At 42.1% G+C, this 25,887-nt stretch overlaps 1 protein-coding gene across 1 annotated transcript in view; it reads left to right on the forward strand.

Annotated features, from left to right (window-relative positions):
- Window positions 1-17,800, forward strand: part of LOC132581415 (TBC1 domain family member 24-like) — a 53,046-nt gene extending 35,246 nt beyond the window's left edge. The window contains exons 6-7 of the mRNA XM_060252656.1: window positions 1,116-1,377; window positions 17,593-17,800. Of these exons, the coding sequence (XP_060108639.1) occupies window positions 1,116-1,377; window positions 17,593-17,738 (408 nt within the window). The 3' untranslated portion in view covers window positions 17,739-17,800. The remainder of the gene's footprint in view (window positions 1-1,115; window positions 1,378-17,592) is intronic.
- Window positions 17,801-25,887: the final 8,087 nt, after the last annotated feature.

The following is a 25,887-nucleotide window of genomic DNA, read 5'->3' on the forward strand; positions in this document are numbered from 1 at the left end:
ATTCTGCTGCTTCAGACCAACATGGCTACGCCACCAGAATCTATATTTCTTGAAAGAACGCACAACTCGGCCTGCCCTGTGCCCAGCCCTCTCCCGCTTCAGAGGGAGCTGGGAAGAGGTCTTTCCAGCTCCCTTTGAAGCAAGAGAGGGCCGAGCACAGAGGTGGGTCAAGCGCTCATGCCCCCGATGATGTCACTGGGGGGGGGCAGGTTTCAGCCTGGAGCACTAGAACCCCTAGCACTGGGTCTGGCTATGGGCATGTGGGAGTGTTCATGTTCTTTACTATTTACTAAGCATCTAGCTCCCCCCCCCCCCCCCCCACAGCCTTCACTGCTGCCTGGCACCATGTGGAAATAAACATTTTGCCATTGTACCTGATTCTGGTAGACTGTGTTTTCAGCAAGAGAGAGGAGAATATAGCCTGATGATAAGCCTCTGCTTCTGTCCTTTCTGCCCTGCTTTACAATATGTGCAAGCAATGTCTTTGCCATCGCCCAGTTGCAGAAGATGTACCTCCAGATAATGACATTACCAACACAAATGACACCTATGTTGAATCCCTCCCAAAGTCAATGATACCATAAAATGTTATACAGAAAGTTGGAAATACTGTGTAGAGCTTCCACAACTGGGATGATTCTGTTTAGTAAGAAGATAACTACTTAGTCACTCTTTGACCTGACCTCTCCTACCTTCCGTTGCCTGCACAACCCATTCAAACTCATCACCAGCAAACTCATTTGCTGTAGCCTTATATTGAAAGTGTAGGGTGGTATATGATATACAGCTTTCTGCATGCGCAGATGTTGATTGGCCAGCTCTACCAACTGACAGTGTTAGTTGTGCCACATCCTTACAGCTGAATGCTAGGTATTACAGTTATTGGTGCTTTGTGTGATATAAAGGTCATTTATCTTTCAGCTGTTCATCCAGAATGAGTTCTATCAATAGTCCCCCACTGATATCAGGGAAGGGGGATTTAGCATTTTTGTCTTTTCTTGCAGCTGTGATATTGTTTATTAGACTAATTTTCCTAAGTCCAGTGCTGCCTTTATTAAGACAGGATATATGAGTTAGTAAGATTGTTCATCTGACATATATTTTTTGTTTAAAAGGTGCAGCCTGAAATGGAACGATATGAGTGGGTGTTCATCAAGAAGCCAGAACAGACCAAAGCCATGCCTCATACCCCACGCCAACGTTCTCCATCACCCTTCTCTCCTGAAGGTTGCACAACCAGCTCAAATTACCTCACTGTGCCAAAGTTAGACATGATTAAATACCGCCTCTCTCCATTTTTGGCAGTTAGACACTTCAAGTTGCCATCCAAAACAGCATCTATGTTCATGTCTGGGACTCAGGAAGGAATTGTCATTGGTAAATATTCTGTTGTGATATTATACCTGCCACAGAGATGACAATAATACAAGCACTTCTGATACCTCAGGCTCTATTCAGCTTAACTTCTCCCCAAATTCTACTTGTTCTCATGTGACCATAAAGACTCTAACCCTAGCTATTTAAGATGCAATGAATCCCTTATTTCACTAGTCTTGACTTTACCTTCTAGGGAACTGCAGCAGTGTGTGCTTTGAACCAGAAACACTTTGCAGCACATAAGAAATACATTTCTTTTTAAAAAGGATTACTGACTTTAAATACCTCCAAACCTGTCTAATTCATCTCAGTATTGCAGCTGATACCCACATAATGCTACATATCCAAACACAATACAACACAGAAAAAGTTTATAAAAGATAAGGAAGAACAGTTTAGTAGCACATGAAGAAACAAAACTGTACAACAAACAAAACATGCACACAGCCTACACTTGCATTTTTAATTAAAGGATGCCACAGTTGCCTTCCAGTATTACTAACCTGTGGTGTATTACAGAGCTTTCTCACATTCTCATTTTCAGCACTTGTGTATTCTTGTTTCTTCTTGTACTTTTTTTCTGTTCACACATTTTGCTCCCTCTACTGTTCATTTCAATATTACACCACATTATGTCCAGTATAAAAAACTGCCATTTAAACCTGCAAGGAGAGATGCCAGATATAAGGCAGTGTAATATTGAATCAAGCACTAGTGGGAGCAAAACACATGTGGAACAGACCCTCCCCCCAAGCAACAGGAACACACAAGCAAGGCAAGTGAGAATGCAGAAAAGTCTCCCATTAATAAAAACAAATCCTCCACCTTTACACAGAGAGTAAATAGTAAGACAATAAATAATCCCTCTTCCCTGGTTACCTAGTTCATGGCATGGCATTCTTCACAGTTTACATGGAGTTAGTCCAACTCTGCCCTGCTATATTTTATACCTTATATATTTTACCTTGGGGGGGTATCCTGCCCCCTCAGGGAAAGTGTATGCGCAATACATCGCCTCTCCTTTCCCGGTATAGTGAACGCCGCGTGGTCACTGTCTGGCTATGCCTGGCAGATGGTCACTGCAATGGCCTCTCCTACATTATTGCATCCATGGCAACACCTTCTCGCTGGTCCCCCCCGTTTTTCACAGAGTTTGTCACGTCATGGTGCGACCGAATGTCCGGCGGTATAACCGGATGGGCAGGCTGGGTTCACCAACCTCGCCAGCCAAGAGAAGGTAATTCTAACATCAAACCCGGGCAGATGGAGCTCGTTAATGTAACACCTACCACCTGGAGGACTCGCTGCTGGCGTCCCAGCTTACTGGGCCATGGCAGATGACCCCAAGGTGAAAGGGTGGAGCCAGTACCGCGCACACTGCACTTCACCTAAAAATTCCTCTGCGCAGGCCTGAAGGGCATATCCACACCCACAACCCAGAATGCACCAAGTCCTGCAGCGATGGGCAAGGGGCGAAACGGCAAGTGGAAGATGCCACTGGAAGCCGCAGTCCCGATCCTGCATGTAGGCGGTTCAGGGTATTGGTCGCCTGATGCTGACCCGGAGACGAAAGCATTTTTCAGCAGCACTCTGAACGACCAAGCAGCCTTATTTAGGGACAGCACTGCTTGCTCCGCACGGAGAGGGGCCTAGAAAAGGTGGCCTAAACAAAGCTTGTCTCCTCCCCCCCAGTTGGCTAGCCGCGGTCAACGGGCATCCTTACTTGCGGTCAAAAAATAACAATAAAGAAAAGGCATGCACCTGCCTCACAAAGTGTGCAAAGACTAAAGCTTGTGTGCTGGAACATCAGAACCTTGCTTGACACAGTAGACAGTGGTCTCCCTGAACGACGCTCTGCTCCAGTTGCCCACTTTGCTTCTGCTGGAGAACTGTTTGAGTGGACTCCCTGAGCAGGGGAGATGTCTCCCATCATGAATGGGAGATGAACTGGAGATACCTCAAACCTCTGTTCCAGGAGTGGGGTCATCCCAGAATAGACGCCTTTGCCATGGCAAACAATCGGAAGTACGAACAATTCTGCTCCAGAGGAGGGACAGACCCAAGGTCCCTAGGGGACAGTCTTCTACTTCCGTGGGCAGGCAAGTTCCTCTATCTTTTTCCACTATTGCCTCTTCTCACCAGAGTGCTTCACAAATTGTCCCAGGAGCGTCCAGAGTGGGTATTTGGGAGCATGGGATGAAGCGCACTTGTTTAGAAAAGGTGTCCACTACTACAAGGATTACGGTTTTTCCCTGGGAAGGAGGAAGTTCCACAATAAAATCCAATGACACCGCTGACCAAGGTCAGGTTGCTGTCTCCAGTGGTTGTAATAATCACGGTTTCCCCCCTCACCTTTTAGCCAGACTAATTGGGCAAGAGGTTACATACTCAGATATGTCTCTGTGGTGAGGCATAGTTTCTTGTTCGGGGGGGGGGAGGTTCGGGGCCCCACTCATCGTTCCATCTGTGAGGCTTGCACCCTCCATCTCTAAAATCTATTATTTGGTCCCCCCCACCTTATGTTAGGTTCATGTTTAGCCAGCCACCCCACCCCCAGGACGATGTCAAACGAGGATGAGGGGGCCACGACAAAGATCTCCATGTCCCAGTGATCTTCTATCCCCACTGGCACCCCTTGAGTTTGTTCCGTACAGGGTTCCCCCTTCATCATCATCCCATCCATCTGCTCAAATTGTATGGGGTGCTGGAGGGGACTTGTAGGGAGTGCGAGAGCCTCCACTAGTTTGGGTGAGATTATGTCTCTGGTGCACCCAGAATCTAGTAGCACTTGGGCGTGTATAAAACACTTAAGATTAGGGTTCAGTAAAGTCAGTGGGATGAAAAACAAAGTCCCTGTAATTCTCACCCTCAGTGACGCCATTAGTTCTACGACCTGCTGCTCGGAACCGCTCAGTGTAGGTCACTCTCGTTTCCTGCCGGTTCTTCTTCCCAGGCTTCTTCTCTCAGTTCATCAGTGACAATGATCTCCTTTTCCCGTGGGGTTGCAGATGCCAAGCTGCTCTTCACTGGCTCCTTCGTTCGTCCCTACGCCTTCTTTGCTTTGGGCACGCTGGTCTTCGGAGTGAGGGGGGCCTCGAGGCTGCTCAGGGCAGTTTGCTGCCATGTGGTTAGGGTCTCTGCATCAAAAGCAGTGCCAGGGGGTGGGTGGTTTAGTTGTGCCCCCAGACACAACTCCCTTCCTGCTGTTGGCGTAGAGAGCCACTCTTTTCATATTGGCTGGAAGACAGAGCTGCTGCCCTCTAGTAAGGGGGATTTCCCCCCCCCCTCTGTTCAGGGTATGAAAGACCCTTCGGGGGGGGGTCTATGCTTATTAATCTTAGTAAAAGATTAATCCAAGATGACGTCAAGCACCTTTAGTCGTTGATTTCGGTTTTAGAAAGGCGAGTAGCTAGTTTTTTTTAAACCTTGAGATCCGGCGATGCTCGAGAGGGAACGTCTAGATAACATCTGCAGAGGATTAAAAAGTCATTAATTTGACTTAAGCCTGTTGGAAACCAGACACTTAAGGACCGATTTATAATTGCAAGATAACAGAAAGCTGAAGTGCAAAAGAATATCTGTTTAAGGTACTTTGATTTATATTTCTACTCCGAGACTCTTTTAAGCTTATCTAAACGTTGCTGGGATTTATAAACAGACTGAACTGAAGCGTAATTGAATGAAGATGACTGCCTGCCAGGTTTGAACTTTGTAAATTTAAAGGCTTTAGCAGAATTTGGAGAAAGAGAGAGATGTTTTGATTGTTTGTGGTTTGTGATGCAGGTTGTTGATGTTCTACACTCCTACAAGCTTTAAACGTTGCTGGAATTTATAAATAGACTGAACTGAAGCATAATTGAATGAAGATAACAGCCTACCAAAACTGAACTTTGCTAATTTAATAGCTTCAAAAGAACTTAGAGAAAAGAGAAAGATGTTTTGAATGTTTGTGGCTTGTGGCTGGTGACACAGGCTATTTCTGTTGAAGTTATACATTTCCACAAGTTTCAAAGGCTGCGATACTAGACACGTGAACGGAGCAACTTGAACCAGGAAGTAAAAGTTACTGACCAATCAAATAAAGTCTATAAGGATTACAAAAGCTGTGACATTTGAACCAGGAAGGAATTAAGACGAAGATCAAGAAGGACCTCTCTAGGAACTGTGTTTAATCATAGAGAAAGAACGATTGCCATTTTAAAAGGAAGAAAAACTGTAAAATTTGTTAAAAATCAATATCTCAGCCTAGGAAGCTAGGAGAAAAACGAAATTAGTCTTGTTTGAAACAGCATGTTCTAAGCTATTGGACTTGGTGTTGAATTTTGATTGGAAAACCTTTTAAGTTTTCGTGACTTTTTTTATGTCAGAAGGGAGGGTAACTGTGCAAGGGCCCACTCATTTGACAAAATGCAATCCCAATTTGATGCCCTAGAATCTAAAATGTTAAAAGCAATGGGCAAAATGCAATTGGCAATGAAAAAAGAATTTAAAAAAGAAGTTGGAGATCTTAGAAAAGATATTGAGGGTTTTAAAGATGAACTGGGAATGGTCAAAAATAGAGTTAAAGAGGTAGAGGAAAAAGTGGATACACATGCTTCTACTTTGTTAAAACTCCAAGAGAAGGTTATAATACATGATTGCAAGTTGATGGCAACACAAGTGCGTTTGAAAGGAATACCTGAAGGGGAGGAGGCGGATTTAATGGACTATATGGTGAATATTATCACTGAATACTTAGAAGAAGATCCTGAAAAATTTAGAAGTATGTTGGATGTTGCTTACAGAGTTAATTCAGCATATGCAAAGGAAAAGGCCTACCAAGAGACATTGTCATAAGACCAAGATCTAAAGATCTGGCAGGAAAAATCTTAAACAAAGGTTTTCAAAAAGCTTGGATCATAGAAGGGAGCAAAGTCAAAATAATGAAAGAGCTACCAAGACAAGTGATCAATGACAGGAAGAAATACAAGAGGTTAACAGACAAGCTGCGTGCAGAGGGCACAAGATATAGATGGATACTATCTGAAGGTCTTGGCTTTGAACAACATGGAAAAAGGATTACAATAAAGAGTGAACAAGAGATGCATAGCTTTTTTGAAGAGAATAAAGAGTCTGCATCATAATGGAGTACAAGTTACTATCTTGGAATATAAATGGACTAAATTCACCACAAAAAAGAAGAACAACATTTCATTGGATTAAAAAACAAAAATGTAACATAATTTGTCTACAGAAAGTTCATATACAACAAAAAGATTGTAAATTTTTGTGGAATAGGAATTTGGGGCTGGAATTTTTTTCACTAGCAGAACAAAAGAAAAGAGGGGTAGTCTTTTATATTAAAGAACAACTAGAACCTAAACTAATATTTGAAGGTAAAGAAGGAAGATATATTGCAGTAGAAGTGACAATTGAGGCGAAAAAAAGTTGTTACTAGGATTATATGCGCCCAATGGAGCAAAAGACAAGTTTTTAAAAGATATTAATTGGCAATTAGATGAAAAGACGTATGATCAGATTTTGATGATGGGCGATTTCAATGGGACAATACAAAATAATATTGACAGATCAAGCCAAAAGAAGAATGACAAGGAAGGAAAACTACCAAATTCTTTTTTTGAGTTGGTCAAACAAGAAAATTTGGAAGATATCTGGAGAAAATTCAGCCCTGAAGTAAGAGACTATACCTTCTTCTCAGCGAGACACAACTCTTTTTCTAGAATAGATATGTTATGGGGTTCCAAGAGTTTGGGCCTCATAACTAAAAAAGTAGAGATTCTACCAAAGCTTTGTGCAGACCATAATCCAATATGCTGGTCTACAAAATTGCAAAAGAAAGCAAGAAGATGGAGAATTGATGAGGACTTGCTACAAGATAAAGACATCGTGACACTTTTAGAAAAGTAAACTGCAGCTTTTTTCCAAATAAATGAAACTGATGATATGGAATTTCAAACAGTATGGGACACTTACAAAGCAGTAATGAGAGGACTATTAATCACATTGAACAATAAAGATAAGAGAGCCAAAGAAGAACGGTTGTTAGCAATACAAAATGAAATAAATAAAAAAGAAAGGGAATTGGAAAAAAGGCCAGGAAAAAAGAAGTTAATAAAAGAAATTACAATATTACAATCTCAAGTAAGACATTTGCTGAACAAAGAACTAGAATGGAATTTAAAAAGTCTGAAACAGAAATCGTTCGAAAGTGCAAATAAACCTGGAAAATATCTGGCCTGGCAACTGAAGAAAAAGAAAGAAAATAAAACCATTAATAACATTATGGCAAATGGAAAAGCAATAGTAGATCAAGATGGAATCAAAAGAGAATTTTTTAAATATTATGCAAATTTATTTAAAGGTGTGAAAATTAGGGAAGAAAAAATGGAAGAGTATCTACGGAATATCCAAGTGGCACCTCTGACTGAGTATATGAAAAAGATTTTAAATGACCCAATAGAGAAAATTGAAATTGAAGCAGCAATAAAAGCAATGAAAGAAGGGCTCCTGGGCCAGATGGATTTACATCTAAATTTTACAAAACCCTTAAAGATGAGATAACACCCAAACTGAAGAAATTGTTAAACACGATAAGAGAAAAGGGGAAAATTCCAAATACCTGGAAGGAAGCTGTAATTTCTTTGATTCCTAAAGAAGACAAAGATGTCACAAATGTAAAGAACTATAGACCAATTTCACTGCTAAATAATGATTATAAGATCTATACAAGAATTTTGGCAGAACGATTGAAGCAATATTTGATTAACTTTATAAAAAACCAAGCTGGATTTCTTCCTAAAAGACAAATAAGAGACAATGTAAGAGCTGCTATTAATGTTGTGGAATACTATGAGACGCATCCAGAAAAGGAAGCGGCCTTATTTTTTGTAGATGCAGAAAAAGCCTTTGATAATTTGAGTTGGGACTTTATGTTTGCAGTAATGGAAAAAATAAACTTAGGGGAACATTTTATAAAGATGACGAAAGCAATATATACGGAACAACAAGCAAAACTGTGTATAAATGCAGATCTTACAAAAGAATTGAAGGTAAGCAAAGGTACAACACAAGGATGTCCGTTATCACCACTGTTATTTATAATGACTCTTGAAATTTTATTACAACAAATACAAAATGATAAATAGAAGGATTAAAAATTAGAGGATTTTCTTATATATATAAAGCTTTCGCAGATGATATTGTGTTCATAATAGAGAATCCGATCCAAGTGTCACCATTGCTGTTAGCTAAGATAAAAGAATATGGAGAGTTAGCAGGACTATATATAAATAAAGAGAAATCGAAATTTTTATGCAAAAATATGCAACCAAATAGAATTAAATAATTGCAAACTGTGATGGGCTGTGAAGTCACTACTAAAGTTAAATATCTTGGATTATAAATAACCATGAAGAATATTGACTTGTTCAAAAATAATTATGAAAAGTTATGGTGTAAGATGGACAAAGATTTGATGAAATGGAATAGACTTAACTTGTCCCTACTAAGCAGGATAGCTGCAATTAAGATGAATATTTTGCCAAGAATAATGTATTTGTTCCAAACTATTCCGATTGTGAAAGATACCAAACAATTTAATAAATGGCAAAGGAAGATTTCTGATTTTGTATGGGCCGGAAAGAAACCAAGGATTAAGATGAAGATTTTAATAGATGCCAAAGAGAGAGGTGGTTTTCAGCTCCCGGATTTAAGATTGTATCATGATGCGGTTTGTTTGACATGGATCAAAGATTGGATAATGCTGTTAGATAAAAAACCTCTACGGTTAGAAGCTCATGGGAATAAATTCGGCTGGCATGCATATTTGTGTTATGGGAAGAATAAGATGGACGGTTTTTTCTCTCACCACTATATTAGAAATAGTTTATTAAACACTTGGATAAAATATAAGAAACATGGTGATGAGAGAAAACCGCTCTGGATAGTGCCAGCAGAAGTAATAAAAATAACAGCTGAATCTGATGAAGAAAGAGCATTGTCATATAATCAACTGCTCAAGATTCAAGGAGACAAAATTGAATTAAAATCTGCAGAAGAGTTAAATAATAAGTACAACTGGTTTCAAATGCAACAAATTAAAAGTTTGCTGAAAAATGATATTAAATCGGATGGAATTAGACATGAGCAAACAGAACTGGAAAGGGTCCTGCTTGGAGATAATGAAAAATTAATATCGAAAGTATATAAATTATTATTGAAATGGTCTACAGAAAAAGAAGTAGTAAAGTCTTAAATGGTTAAATGGGCAATCAATGTGAATAGAGAAATACAAATGGATACGTGGGAGCACCTTTGGAAGAACTCGATGAAGACCTCAACTTATCAGAGTATTAAGGAGAACTGTTTTAAGATGATGTATAGGTGGTATATGACTCCAAAAAAGCTAGCTAGGATGAGTAAAAAGATGTCGGATAGATGTTGGAAATGTAGAAAACACGAAGGTTCTTTCTTTCACATGTGGTGGACTTGTGAAAAAGCAAAAGAGTTTTGGAAGATGATACAACAAGAAATCTCCAAAATGTTGGGTTATGACTTTACAAAAACTGCAGAGACTTTTTTTGCTTGGAATACAATTAGAAAAATTTCCAAAGAAAGACAGGACTTTAATTTGGTACTTGCTCTCAGCTGCTAGGACATTGTATGCGCAGCTGTGGAAACAAAAAAAAATACCAGAGAAATGGGATTGGATTGTGAAAGTTTTATCGTGGAGTGAGATGGACAAATTAACTAAAACTTTAAGAGACTATGATTTAGATATATTCAAAAAGGAGTGGAAAAAATTTAAAGGATATATGGAGAAAGAGTAGAACGTAAAAAGACATTGGACAATTTTTTAGTATCAATGAGAAAAGAAAAGTATTGAACTTTGATTGGTTACCGGTACCTTTATAATTGAACTTAAATTTATAACTTCGGGGAAGTCAAGTATTGGAGGGAGGGGGGTTGAAATATCATATGGGTTAGTATAGAAAAGAGACAATTAAATATTGTAACCATATGTTATTAATAAATCGTTAAAACACAACATCCACTGGAGTGACTTTGTGACCAACACTGAAGTCCTCAAGCGGGCAGAGGTTATAAGCATCGAGGCACTGCTGTTGAAGACGCAGCTGCACTGGGCAGGGCATATTTCCAGGATGGAAAACCACCGCCTTCCCAAGATTGCCCTGTATGGCGAACTTTCCACCGGCCATCGAAATAGAGGGGCACCAAAGAAGAGATACAAGGACTCCTTGAAGAAATACCTTGGTACCTGTTGCATCAACCATCAGCAGTGGTCTGACCTAGCCTCAGATTGCAAAGCATGGAGGCACACCATCCACCAGGCTGTCTCTTCCTTTGAGAACACATGCATAGCTGGTCTTGAGGACAAAAGGAGATTGAGGAAGAATCGCACTGCTACAGCATCAACCCCAAATCAGACTTTTCCCTGCAGCCACTGTGGCCGGACCTGCCTGTCCCGCATTGGTCTTGTCAGCCACCAGCAAGCCTGCAGCAGGTGTGGATTACTGCACCTTTCTTAAATCTTCGTTCGCGAAGTCAAGCCGAAGATTTTACCTTATATTTTATAACTGTTCCCCCCGCTCTGAAATAAAGCTTCTCCAAAATCCAAAATGATTTGGATGAAGGAATAGAGGGAATGTTTTTAAATTTGCAAATGATACTCAATGTGTGTGTGGGGGGGTGTGTGTTTGCAAATATAGTAGAAGACAGAGACAGGATGCAAGATGATCTTGACAGGCTGGAAAACTGGGCTAAAAGAAATAAATGCATTTCAAGGAGGATAAATGTAAAGTTCTGCATTTAGATAGGAAAAATCAAATACATAATTATAGGATTGGGGGAGGGGAACTTGTCTCGGCAGTAGTATGTATGAAAAAGATCAAGGGGTCTCAGTGGACCATACACTGAAAATGAATCAGCAGTATAATATGGTAGCTAAAAAGGCAAGTGCGATTTTGGGCTGTATCAACAGAAGTATAGTGTCCAGATCACATGAAGTGATGGTATCTCTTTTCTCTGGTTAGACCTCACTTAGAGTATTGCATTCAGTTTTGGGCACCACAATTTAAGAAGGATATAGACTAGCTGGAATGTGTCCAGAGAAGGGCAATGAAGATGGTGAGTGGTCTGAAGACCAAGTCTTATGAGGAAGGAGAGCCTGGAGAAGGGCAATGAAGATGGTCTGAGGAAGGAGAGCCTGGAGAGGAGATGACTAAGAGGTGATGTGATAATCATCTTCAAGTACTTGAAGGACTGTAATATAGATGATTGTGCAGAATTGTTTTCTGTTGTCCCAGAAAATTGGACCAGAACCAATAGGTTGAAATTAAATCAAAAGAGTTTCTAGCTAAACATTAGGAAGAACTTCCTGACAGTTAGAGCAGTTCCTCAGTGGAACCGGCTTTCTTGGGAGGTGTTGGGCTCTCTTTCCTTGGAGGTTTTTAGATGGTCATCTGATAGAATGCTGATTCTGTGAATTAGGCAGATCATGAAAAGGAGGACAGGAAGGGTTGCATCATTGCTTAGTTGTTGTGGCTCTTTCTTACATGCCCAGAAAAATGCTAATTGCCACTTTGGGGTCAGCAATTTTTCTCCAGGCCGGTTTAGCAAAAGATCCTGGAGGTTTTTGCCCTCTTCTGGGCATGGAGCAGAGGTCACTGGGGATGTATGTATGCATGTGTGTGGGGGGAGGTATTTGTGAAGTTCCTGTATTGTTCAGGGGGTTGGACTAGATGACCTTGGAAGTCCCTTTCAACTCTATAATTCTATGAAGAAAGTGGAAGGTCTGCCCCAATGAATTGAACATAAAGCAGCACAGGCTCTGGCAAAAGAAATAGAAGTCAATAATTAGGAATGCAAAAAGAGAACTTGAGGAGCAGTTTGGTAAAACCATCAAGACAAACAGTAAATATTTCTTTAAATATTTCTGGAAACTAGCCAGAGAAGCAGTTGGGCCTCTGGATGACAAAGGAATAAAGGAATTACTAAAGGAAGATTGGGAGATGGCGGAAAAGCTCAATGAATTTTTTAAGCTTCTGTTGTTCACTGGAGAAAATGAGGAAATCACTGCCTAGATAGCAGACCTATGCCACAGCCATATTTTCAAGAAGCAAGTCTGAAGAACTGAGTCAAATTGAGGTGATGAGAGACGAAGTGCTAGAACTACTGGAGAAATAAAAAAAACTTATAAGTCTCCAGGTCCTGGTGGCATACACCAGAGACTTCTTAGAGAATTCAAATGTTAGATAGTTGATCGACTAACCTGTATATATAAACTACTATTACATTTAGCCACTGTATCAGAAAACTGGAGAACAGCCAATGTTACACCAATTTTTAAAAGGGTACAGAGGGAAACCAGGAAATTACAAGCCAATCAACCTAGCATCTGCCCTAGGCAAATTAGGAGTTCTTTGAGAAAGTGAACAAGCATATAGACAATGGTGACCCAGTAGACATTGTATACTTGGACTTTCAAAAGCCTTTGACAAGGCACCTCACCAAAGACTCCTGAGTAAACTTAGCAGTAAAGGGATAAGAGGATGGGTTATCTTGTAGATTAAAAACTGGTTAAATGATAAGAAGCAATGGACAGTTCTCACATTGGAAGGCAGTAAGTGGTAGGGTCCCACAAGAACTGGTATTGGGGCCTGTACTATTTAATTTATTCACAGATGATCTGGTACTAGGGGTGAGTAGCATAGTGGCTCAGTTTGCAGATGACATGAAATTATTCAGAACGGTGAAACCAAGGCTGAATGTGAAGAACTCCAAGAGGATCTCCACAAACTGAGTGAGTGGGCAACAATGTGACAAATGAAATTCAGTGTTGGCAAGTGTAAGGTGATGCACATTGGGACAAAAAAATCCCAGCTTCAAGTACAGGGTAATGGGGTCTGAACTTCCTGAAACTGAGAGGGGAAAATATCTTTGTGTTATAGAAGGTAGTTCAATGAAATTGTCAACTCAGTGTGCTGCAGTCATGGAAAAGGCAAATTCTATGTTAGGGATTATTAGGAAAGGGAATGAACATAAAAGCCAATATTATAATATCCTTGTATGGATCTATAGTGCAGCCTTGTTTGGAATACTGTGTACAGTTCTGGTCACCATATCTCAAAAATGACATCACAGAGCTGGAAATAGTACAACAGAGGGCAACCAACATAATTAGGGGGTTGGAGCACATTCCGTATGAGGAAAGGCTTGAGAATCTGGGACTTTTCAGTTCAGGATAGAGATGATTAAGAGGGACATAATAGAGGTCTATAAAATTATGTATGGGGTAGAGAGAATTGACAAAGATAAATTTTCATACTAGAACTTGAGGGCATCAAATGAAGTTGATGGAGGAACAAAAGGAAATATTTCTTTACAAAGAGAGTGATTTAAATGTGGAATTCACTGCCAGAAGATGTAATGATAACCACACAAATAGACAGCTTTAAAGGGGTTTAGATAGATTCATAGAGGATAGGTCTATCAGTGGCACTGGCTACTAGCCATGGTGACTGAGGGGAACCTCCACATTCTGAGGCACTAAACCTCTGAATCCCAATGCCAGATGGCAAAATCAGGGGAAAGTCTTGGCCTCTGTGCCCTGTTGTTGACCCTTCAGAGGAACTGTGTGAGACAGGATCACTGTGTGAGACAGGATGCTGGGCTAGATGGACCACTGGTCTGATCGAGCAGGCCTCTTCCTAATACAACCACAGCTCAGCTGTGTTTATTTATTTACCTATAAAAATGCTTTGTAATTATGAGGAGCCCAGTGTGCAGCAAATGGTATTATAGAAGGGAGCAATATAAGGTCTCAAGGTCTTAGACAGAAGTCTAAAGATGGGAGGGGTATGGCCAAATAATTTGATGAGGGCACTGAGTGACAGGAATCTCTGCCTAGATAGCAGACATATTCCTGTGTATGCTAAAACAGCATAAAGAAGATTACTCAGATATACCGATGAAATAACAAGGGCCTAACTGCTTTCATACAGCAACATGCCAACCAACTATACTATATGCATGCAGAATAAGGCACTGATTTAATCTGGGGTCTGGGATTGCTGTGCTCATATATAATGCAGAAGAGTTGCACAACTGATGAGTTCTCTATGCAGCCATAGAGTCATATACTGTTGACAGCAACCACAAGGAGGCACTGGTAGCTGTTATATTTTTTTTAAAAAATCCCAAATGCTTTTTGCATATGGGATCAACCTTCTCTGTCTAAAGAAGCTTATTTACGTTTTTGTTATTGTTGTTGCAAACAATGTTGAAATTTAGGTCAGAGTTAGTTTTTCTTTTTTTTTTCTTTTTTTTTCTTTTTTTTTATAGTTTATTAAATTAATATATTGTGTACAGGCCTGTTACCATACAAAAGAAAAATTATTAAAACAGAAGTCGAAGGCAGTGTTTTCACTAATTATATATACATTCAAATTCCATTATCTCTATTCACCATTTACTGCATTCACTTTCACTATTACATTACAAATTAAACCCATTTATCCTTTTCACTTGCACTCAAGGAAAACTCAATTAAAGATATTTTATCGATGACGCTTGACACCTTACATAATACTTTACTTCCATACACCTTTAACCGTCTTTATGACCTGCCCCACTAATCTAACTATTTGCTTTGGCATTCCATTCAGCAGCACCATCCAATTATGAATCCTCCATTTTTGGTATTTCTTTCCTAATGAGTCCTCCATTTTTGGTATTTCTTCCGTTTACGCCAATTTCTCTCTTGGTTATTTAAAACCTCTCTTGGTTTTGGAGTTAAATGCCTAATTATCCATGATATCTCTTTCATTTTTTTATTTTTCTGACCTCTAGATCTAATAAGTTGCTCCCTTTCCCTTCTCCAAACTACATCTTTGATCTGTTTCCTTATGTCTCTTGAATGCATTTCTCTAAGTGAACCATTCTTTTTTAGCTTTAGAGAGTTTAACCTATATATATATTCAATTTCCCTCTCGGGTTTTTTTTTTTGTTCTTTTTCCAGCATGGGGGTCAATGTTTCCACTACTGAACAAAATAAATCCTCATTTATTTCTTCTGATATGGTTAAAAATCTTGGAGTATATTTTACCTTATACATGTCTGATCTAGTAATCCTGGTCTCTGATTCTTCCTGTTTAATTTCCAAGTTGCCTGTACCTTGCTCCTTTAGTATTTGTTTTGTATCAATAGAATTTTTGGTTTGTGTCAACTTTGTCATATCCGTTTTTATGTCCTTCAGTCCATTTTCTAATCCATCAAGCTTAAATTTTAATCCCCCTATCTGTTCCATTAAATTGTTCTGCATCTGATTTAATGCCCCCATTAAAGAATCTTCAAAAGATGACTGAAATACTTTGAGAGCATCCTGCGACAACATGATTCCCTCTATCATTGAGTTAAGCAGGAGAAATTCAAATTATCATATAATAATATAGAATGAAGACACCAATACAGAGATTTAGTATCCCTTTACCAACTAGTCTAAATCAATTTCTTCCCCAAGCAATAATGCTTCATGTTCAACTGATTTCAATAATTATTCATTATTTGCCTTCCTCTTGCACCACTTAACCCTTTCAAACACTCCACTCACTACCTCTTGCAGACTACATACACTCACTTCATTCATTCTGCATCCTAATCCTTTCTCATTAACCATACACTTTTACTTAGACCCACACACATTCACACACTTTTGTAAATTATACAGTGATAGGCTAACAACATTCAATTCCTTGCTTTCCCTCTCTTTCTTCTTTCTTCCTTCAGTCCTTCTGTTTCCCCTTTCTTCCTCTTCTTCTTTGTCCGTTTTCCCCCCTTGTTGTCTTTCTGGTCTTTCTAGTCTTTAAATTTCTTCTTCCAAGTTACTTATATTATATTGATCAAACTCAGTCTTTTAATGAACTATTCACTTTTCTACAGCTCTTAGTCCAAAGAAATAGTCCACCTAATCCTTAATATAAATCAGATCTTCTATAACATTATATATTTTCTCCCATCCGATCTCCACAACACGTAGCAATCTTTACACACAATGTTTTAAGTGAGTCTTTAGTTTTAGGCAAGTTTCAAGAAATTTACGGTACTTTCTAACTCGAGGTCTTTCCACTCTTGTAGCACAGGGTTGTCACTTTCCTCCTCCTCTCTTTTCCACGCCCTTCAGCTAGAGATACAGTGTTTTAAATCACATTTCAGTGTTCTTTAACAAGAAAAAAGTAGAATACTTCAAAAAGAAAGAAAAATACTAATTATGGTGTTTGCTAGCCACGGAGAGGAGGTGAGACAGGGAAAGAAAAAATCAGTTTGTTTCTTCAGTGCCAAATCCGCTGCAGCTGCCACCGCCCACCTCCTTTCCTCCTTCCTCCGACTTTGTTCCTCTGCTCCTCTCGCCAGCCACAAAGTAGTTGTCTCAAAGTAGTTCTCTCAGCCACACCCACATACGCGACCGAGGCAAGCCCAATTTGCAGCCATAACAAAAAGCGCCTCACTTCAGGTATATACTGTCCTTTTTTTTCCTTTTTGTCTCCTCTTAGTCTTCCGTTTTTGGGTTAGTTTCATTTACTTTCACCAAACGCCCTCCACCTTCACCTCTGTCTCCGGTAGCTGAGACTCTCTCACCTAATGGCGCACGATGTGGTTGGGGCAAAGGGAGGGTAGAAAAGCCAGGAACCTAAAAGTTCCCCCGTGCCTCTCCCCAAGACCCCTTCTGCTAGCAATGCTCCTCCGACGGGAGCATGCTGGGTCCTACGACCCCCCAGCCCGCACGGTTCGATCCGTTCCTGCCCTGATGGCTTGAAACGCGACCGCCTCGTCTCGCTGTAACCGGAAGTGCCCAGAGTTAGTTTTTTCTAAATGCAAGATGGATTCTTTCACCAATTCAGTTATTTAGATGGAAACATTTGGACAGAAGTTACTACTGTTTAGGTGTTGGCATTTGGTTTTGTCACAAAGGTGATTCATTATGAAAAGGCAGCATTTGGGACCCAGCCTTGCAAAATAACAAAGATGACCCAAATCCACCTTCCCATTTCTTGGCATGTGTTTTTCACAAGAGCCAGAGACCATCTTAGCTATATAACCGCTAGGAAAAGAAGAGATTGTACAACAGTATCAAGGCATGTATCCCATAACCAATCTAGCAAGCAAGTGTTTTTAGTAATCTATGCTGTTGTTTTCCAGGTGGTGGAGGAGGGCAGGCTCTTTTCATTGATGCTGATCTGCACCATGGGACAACAGAACACTGTGAAACATTTGACAACTCTCCTCTCTGCCAAGAAAACTTTCAGGTACAGCTCTTAGAAGTATGGGGATTTCAGAATTCTTGAGCTTCTTTGCCACCAGAAGAATGAAATACTTTGGCTCCTTATGAAGAGATACAGCATTTCAGACAGAGCTTCCTCTCTTCAGTACCCAAATGAAATAAAAGACATCAGGTGAAATGTTTGACTTTCCATTATGCCCCTACCAGACGACACCCGTAGTTTTCATTTGATGCATTGTGTCCTATTGGAAAACTCTTTTGTTTGTATTCATGCTATCATGTACAATGTGTACAAGTGGAAATGGGGAAGGGGGTGGACTTTGAAGATAAATAACTAAAACCAATAATAGACTTTTTACTTACAACTTAAATCAAAATGCTTCTTACAGGTGCTTTATTACTTTATTTCTGTATTTTGTCTCCTTATAAGCATTGCGGAATTCTCACCCTAGCTGAAACCAGCCCTTGAATATAAACTTTATTATGGTAATTGAAAGTACAGTATATATCTTCTCTCCCAAACTTTCAAAGTTATGCCACTCAATGGCAGACCCACCAGCATCTTTAAAATCAACATATGCTATAAGAATAGCATACATTGATTCTCATATCATATTCAAGTGGCTTTGAAGCTGCTTTTGCCAACAGAGACAGTTGCTAGAGAGCTAGAAATACCATTTCCTAGAAATACCTTTTAAAAGATTTTACACTGGAAAATAAAATGCAGTATGTGTAGAGATCCTATTTTGTTCACCAGCACTCCTTCTGTCTTCAATAAAATACCTGTATAGTTCTGCATCTACACAGACACTCAGGCAGGCAAGCAGATAATCTGTCCCTATGGTCAAAACAAAACTCCGGAATGCCCTTGAACCATAATGGACCTTCTTGAGAAAAAAACAGGAGAAATCTACTGATTTGGGGTCTCTCCAGACAACATGCTTTTTATCTGTTGTACAAATCCTCCAGGCATGTTGTTCTTTTCTGTAAAATAAAATTAAGAAATATCAGTAGAAGATTCACTATTCAAAATAATGTTCCTTTCCAGGGAGTGTTTTTAAAGCAGGGATGCAAATTGAAAAACCAAGCTTCTCATTAAAATTAAAGAAAATTGCCTTCAGTATTCAGGGTTGTCAATTATTATTACACATGCCAGTATCATTCTTGCCTGCATGAATGAATAAAAATGCTGCCTGGTATTCTGTTTATCACCAGGAATGTAGTATGACTGTTACCACATGCTAGCAAACATCATTGATATTCAAAACAAAATGTACACCATTATTCTAACAGTCTATGTATGTTAATAGTGTTAAGACATATGCCTCCTAATGTGTTTTGGACCTTTTTCCCTTTCGCATTCGAACAGTGCTTACTGAGATAACCAACATGTTGAGTGTATCTAAACATACCAACCATTTTCGCACACAGCTCACCTCACAGTCACAATCCTGTTCCCTCCGCAGTGTCTGGTCGGATTTTCCACCATCTGCGCCGAAGTTACAGGAAGTAAAACGTAAAACCCAGTTTACGTTTGCTATGCAAAAGCCGCGGCACTTCCTGTAACTCCAGCGCAGATGGTGGGAAATCCGACAGATGCTGCAGAGGGAACAGGATTGTGACTGCGAGGTAAGCTGTGTGCAAAAACGGTCATACGGCCCAATTTTAGCTGTTTTTCCTGTGCTTTTTTTCTCCATTTGTCAAATGCAGAAGAGATCAATACACCCCACAGTGACATTCTCAGAGATGCCATGGCAATATGTAACTAAGACTAGAGATTATAGACAGGTGGTAGAAATGCCACTGAGTGGATTGCTATGTATCCCATGCAACCACTACAAAATAGGTGGTCTAGATAGAAGAAAGTTCCAATGCAGTAGTTAACTAGTGAGAAAAGAGGAAATCTTGAAATCAAAATGGGTGGTATTGAATGTTTCTTGCAGAGACATACCAAAATAAAGATTTAAAAAGTAAGGTAGGTGCAATGCCATGAAAATATTGGTCTGAAGTAATAAGAAGTTTGTAAGAAACAAGGGTTGTTTTGTAGAAAAATAGGTGGTGGAGCTCATCCAGGGATTGTTATGCAGCTGCACATACTATTTAATGGACAAGGAGGTGGAACTCTCAGAAACAGGAGGTGGAACTCTCAGAAAGGTTGAGGAGCTGTGCTTCTGTGAGCTCCCACTGAATCTGAGGCCTGGTAAGAAATATAACAAAACAAGAATAATTAAGTGTGATATAAATGTTGTGGATTCAGGTGGGTACCCAGAGAAAACCTATTGTAAGACAGGCCCAAAAGAGACAACAACACACCACCACTAGTGGTCACATACAGTTCTCAACTCAAAACAGTTCAACGCATCATCAGCAACCTAAAACCCCTACTGGATAATGACAGTTCTCTTTTACTAGTACTGGGGGGGCAACTTTTTCTTGAGCACAGACAGCCCCCTAATCTTAAACAGCCAATCACCCACAATACTCTACACACCTAATTCCCAACAGTTTCTACAGATTCAGGGGAATCCATGGATCTGCAGAAAAATCCAAAAAGCTTTTTTTTTAACTTGGGGAGAGTTGATTCCCCCCACACACACACACACACAATACTTTTTTGACGCTCTTTGCGTCCCCTGAGTCTGTAGAAAATCCTGATGGGGGAGCGTTCATGCCAATCTCTATTATTCTAAATAAGGAAAATACTGTAATGCTCTTACTATAAATTATATTAAGCAACAATAATATTAAGTACAAACTCATTTATATGGAATTCTTAAACTCATTATAATTACAACAAAGTCAATATTTTCAAAAAGAAGAAATCAGTGTTCCAAAGTCATCAGAATAAAAGGCAATATTCAGACTCCAAAATGATAAAAATCCAAGCTTTTAATCTAGACCATTAAGGAATGTGTGCTTTATTCGTGTTCTAGATGATGCTGATGGTGCCCAGAGAAAGTGATTGTGGATTAACATGCAGAACTTTAAATTATATTGTTGCAATAATTTCCATACAACACCCAACTCACTGATGAAGGTAACTGGAATGAGACATAGTATCCAGGATTTCTCGTGTGAAGTTTTGAAACTGAAGAATTTGAAGTCTTGAAGGAATTCTTATGAACTTGGATAAACTTGGGTTTATAGTTAGCACATTACAGTATTTTCCTTATTTAAAATACATACATCCCTGTTATTCAGCATATTATTCAGCCAAAGAGGTTTGTTTGTGAACCAATTCATGGCTCTGCAAATCCCATTGAAAGGGACCACAGTCCTTTTAAACAGGGTTTGCAGAAAGTGTGAAAAACAGCTGAATGGTGGCTGCTCCTCGCTGCTTAGATGTTTTTGCAACTTTTGTGGGAAACAGAAAGCAGGCTTTTAAAGGGTCTCAGAGTCCCTTTAAACCCCTGCTTTCTGGTCTATCCACAAACCACCACAAGCTGTTTCAAAAGTTTGTGAAAGTTTGTGATGGTAGACCCATTATGAACTTTATACGTCTGCAAACCACAAACAGGGCAAAAATTGTGACAGACTTTGCTTTGTGGTTTGGCTCATGCCCATCCCTACTTAGCCATTCACCTAAATCAGTTAAAGCAATGTGTTTAGTTTAAGGACTAGACTGTCAAGTTGGCAGATTCAATAACGAGTCATTGTTGATATAAAGAAACTAGTTTATTGATACTGTTACTTGAGGCTAGGCCAATATTGAAAGACTGAGGAACATACAGTAGATATCCGCATATAAGGGATACTTCAAAGGAATTCCTACCGGGGGGGGGGTGTTATGCAGGGAACATTCACACATTGATGTTACCAATTCGTTCTCAGGCCTGCTTTGGCCTTGATCGTAGTAGACTCCTGACTCCCTTCTGAGCCAGAGTTATACACAGACTTGACATACTGCCCCCCCTAAGCCGCCTCCACCGCCCCTTTGGCTTGGTTCTGATGGAACTTTTTGATTAGGTCTGGTGCTGAGATGTCTCCCTCAGCCACCCACTCATTTTCGCTGACTGGGAAATGCTTCCATTTTACTAGGTAATACAATATTCCTCTTTTGATTTTAGAGTCCAGGATTTCTTGGACCTCGTGGTGGCTCTGGTTCCCAATTAGTACAGGTTGGGGGGCTGGTGCTCGAGGATGCCAATCCGAAGCCCCGGGGTCCCGATGTAGGAGGCTGCAATGAAATACAGGGTGTATTTTACTAAGTGCCTTTGGCAACTCTAATTCCACTGTCACCTGGTTAATCACCCTCTTGATTTTGAATGGTCCTAGGAACTTGTAAGCTAACTTCCTAGAGGGTTGACTGATTGGCAGGTTCTTGGTAGACATGAATACAGAATCCCCCACCTTGAAATCCCAAGCAGGAGCATGAGACTTGTCATAGTATTTCTTGTAGGTTTCCTTAGCTGCCTCTAGGTTTTCCTGGATGGTTTTCCAGCTCCCGCTCGGTCCCTGCCACCATTGTTCGAAGGCGGTGGGGTCCGAGGAGGGTTCCCCCCTGGCAGTAAAAGGCATTGGCTTGCCCTCATACCCATATACTGTAGAGAAGGGGGAGGCCTTGGTGGAGCTATGCACACTGTTATTATATCCATACTCAGCAAACGGAAGCAGGTTGACCCAGTCGGACTGGCGGTGGTTGATAAAGCAGCGTAAGTACTGCTCTAGAACCCCATTCACCCTCTCGGTCTGTCCGTCTGTCTGTGGGTGGTAGGCTGAGCTCAAACCCTGCTCTATCCCCACCAATTTACAAAACTTCCGCCAGAAGGTGGCAACGAACTGCGGCCCGCAGTCACTAATGACCTTGTCTGGGAATGAGTGGAGTTTCACCACATGATTGAAAAACAGTGTGGCCAGCTTCTTTGCGGTGGGCAGCTGGGCACACGGAATGAAATGGGCTTGCTTAGAAAAGGTGTCCACCACCACCAAAATCACCGTTTTCCCATGGGAGGGGGGCAGCTCCACAATGAAAGGGGGGATCTTTTGGCCATGATGCAGATGGGACACCCAGCCACATACTCCGACACGTCTTTCTTTAGGGACGGCCACCAGAATTGCCTGCTAATTAGGTGCAGTGTCTTTACATAACCGAAATGCCCTGCAATTTATTAGAGTGACAGAACTGTAGTACTTCTGCTCTTAAGCTTTTGGGAACGTACAGTTTCTCCCCCTTGTACCACAGTCCGTCCTTCTCTTTTCGCACCCCTTCTGGCCGCTCCTCCCCTTCCCTTTCTGTCTCGGCAGCCAGTTTGTCCTTACTGAGTCCCTTTAGCTCTCTTTTCTTTTTGTGATCAAGTAGTGACCATGGCTGCCACCTGAGAAGGCGGGATCACAGAGTCCACTTCCTCCTCTTTCTGACTCTTGTGCTGCGGGAGCCGCAAGAGGGCGTCCACCAAGAAGTTTCTTGTCCCGGGTTTGTGCCACAGCGTGAAATCAAATTTGGAGAAAAACCCCGCCCACCTGATCTGCTTCTCACTCAGTTTTCGCTTCCCTGTAAGAGCTTCAAGATTTTTATGATCGGTCCAGATCTCAAATGATACTTTGGCTCCCTCTAGCCAGGACCGCCACGTTTTCAAAGCAAACATCACAGTGAAAGCCTCCTTGTCCCACACCGACCAGTTTCTCTGCTCTCCCAAGAACTTCCGGGAGATATAGGCACAGGGTTTTAGCCTCCCTTCCCCATCCTTTTGCATGAGAATGGCTCCGACGGCTACATCGGAGGCGTCGCATTGCACAATGAAGGCCCGCTGCTCATCGGGGTGGCTCAGGACCGGCTCACTGCTGAATAGGCGTTTCAATTTGTCGAAGGCCACTTGGCACTTCGGGGTCCAATTTAACCGGGCTCCCGGCCATTTTGCATCCAGCCCCTTCCCCTTCATCTTTAAGAGCTCTGTTAGGGGGAGGGCGATCTGGGCGAACCCCTCTATGAATGTCCTGTAAAAATTTGCAAACCTGAGGAACAATTCGAGGTGTCTACGTGTCCTCGGAGGGGCCCACTCTAGGACTGCCTGCCCCTTAGCCGGGTCCATCGCCAACCCCTTCTCTGACACGCGGAACCCCAAGTAGTCTAGTTCGGTCTGGTGAAACTCGCATTTAGACAGTTTGGCATACCGTTGGTGCTCTAATAGGGTGCTGAGCACCTCCCTCACTAATTTCACATGTGATTGCTCATCTTGTGAATAAATAATGATGTCATCCAGGTACACCATCACCCTCTTAAACAGAAATTTTCTGAGCACATCATTGATAAAGTCCATGAACACCCCCAGAACCCCCTGTAGTCCAAACGGCATGACCAGGTATTCAAACTGTCCCATGGGCATATTGAACGCCATCTTCCACTCATCCCCCTCCTTGATGCGCACTCGGAAGTACGCATCCCTCAAGTCCAGCTTGGTGAAAATCTTGCCCCCCAAAACCGTGCTTAGTAAGTCCCAGATGAGGGGGATGGGGTAGGCATTGGACGTGGAAATTGCATTTATCCCGCGAAAATCCGTGCAAAGTCTAAGCGAGCCATCCTTCTTCTTCCTAAACAGCACTGGGGCGGCGTGGGGGGCTGTCGCCGGTCTAATGAAGCCTCGCTCCAAGTTCTGGTCTAGGAACTTGTGGAGCTCCTTTTTCTCCGACCACCCCATGGGATACAGCTTCGCCCTGGGTAGGGTCTCCCCCGGGATCAGTTCTATGGCACAGTCTGTGTCCCGATGAGGGGGCAGCTGGTTGGCTCCCTGATCGCTAGACCCCCATCAGGTCCCGGTAGGCTCTCGGGATGGCATGCACCTCCTCTACTGACATGCACACCCTTTCTTTGGCTACCGGAGCACGCTGCCCCCAGGCCAGGTTCCAGAGGTGGTTCACACACAGGGGGTCGGTGAACCAGGTGGTCTGCGCACCCCATCTAATGCAGGGTTCGTGTTTTTCTAGCCAGCCCACTCCCAGGACCACGGGATAGGAACATGAGGGGGCAATAACGAAGGATTCTTGGTCCCAGTGCTCCTCAATCCCCATCGGGAGGGGTTGGGTCTCGAGTTTACATGGTTCCCCTCGCATCACTGACCCGTCCATCTGTTCAAATTGCATGGGGCATGGCAGTGACGAGCTCTCAAGCCCTAGGGCTTCCACTATCTTAGGGAAATCAGTTCTCAATTGCACCCTGAGTCTATTAGGGCCTGGACCTGCATGAACCTTTTCAGGTTGGTGTTCAGTAGTTTCACTGTTACAAAGTATAAACGTCCCGTTACTCTCACCCTCACTGGTGCCTCTTACGGCTCGACCTGCTGGCTGGCACCCTTTAAAGCAGGTCGGTCTCATTTCCCGCTGGTTCCTGCCAGTTGGATCTAGCCTACTAAGGTGTTAGGTTTGGCTTGGGTAAGGGCCCGATCCAGGATGCTTGCGTTCAAGCCTCGGGTGAAGTGTTCAATCTTCATCAATTCACTCCAACCCCGGACTTTAGCCGCATTCGCCCGGAACTCTGCAGCATATTCTCGGATGGATCGGGACCCTTGCTGCATGTCCCTCAACGCCGCCTGTGCACGCGTCTCCTGTAGGGTGTCTTCGTATCGGGCCATCAGAGCCTGGAGGAAAGTTTGCACATAGTCCAGTTCGGGGCTCATGGCCTCGTACAGGCTCACGTACCACCTCTTCGCAGCCCCCTTCAGCTTTGAGCCCAGATAATCCACTCTACTGAACTTGTCGGGGAAGGTGTTCCCCCAGTAGCTATTCGCCTGGATAGCAAAGTAGTCCACTTCCTCTGGATCTCCGTCGAAAGTGGCTTCTAGCTCCCTGCCTCGCCCCCCCCATCCCTCGGGGCGGCCGGGCCTGCAGGTCGCGGCATCAGTCCTCTCGCAGGGGGAGCTGCCGGTGCCGGTGGTGGAGCGGTAGGGGCCCGAGCCTGCAAGGCCGGTTGGGACCTCCGGGGCCCGGCTAGACCCAGGGCGCGAGAAAGCTGGGTGGTTATCGCTTGCATCTTGTCCTTCAGCCCTTTGATCGCTCCATCTACCTCCTTTCGGATCATGGCCCGGAACATGCGGGCATCTTCCTCGTGCATGTCTTTCGGCAGGGGTTCCCCCCCCCCAACGCACTCAGCACACTCGGCCTCATCCTTCGGCACCTGGACGACGACGATGCTGTCCACTTCCCCTGGCTCGATGGTGCTCGGGTTGATGGACTCTGGCTCGGTCATCCTGACTCGTCTCATGTGGCGGGTCATGATAGCA

Source organism: Heteronotia binoei, chromosome 13, assembly GCF_032191835.1.
Source record: "Heteronotia binoei isolate CCM8104 ecotype False Entrance Well chromosome 13, APGP_CSIRO_Hbin_v1, whole genome shotgun sequence".
Classification (NCBI taxonomy): Eukaryota; Metazoa; Chordata; class Lepidosauria; order Squamata; family Gekkonidae; genus Heteronotia; species Heteronotia binoei.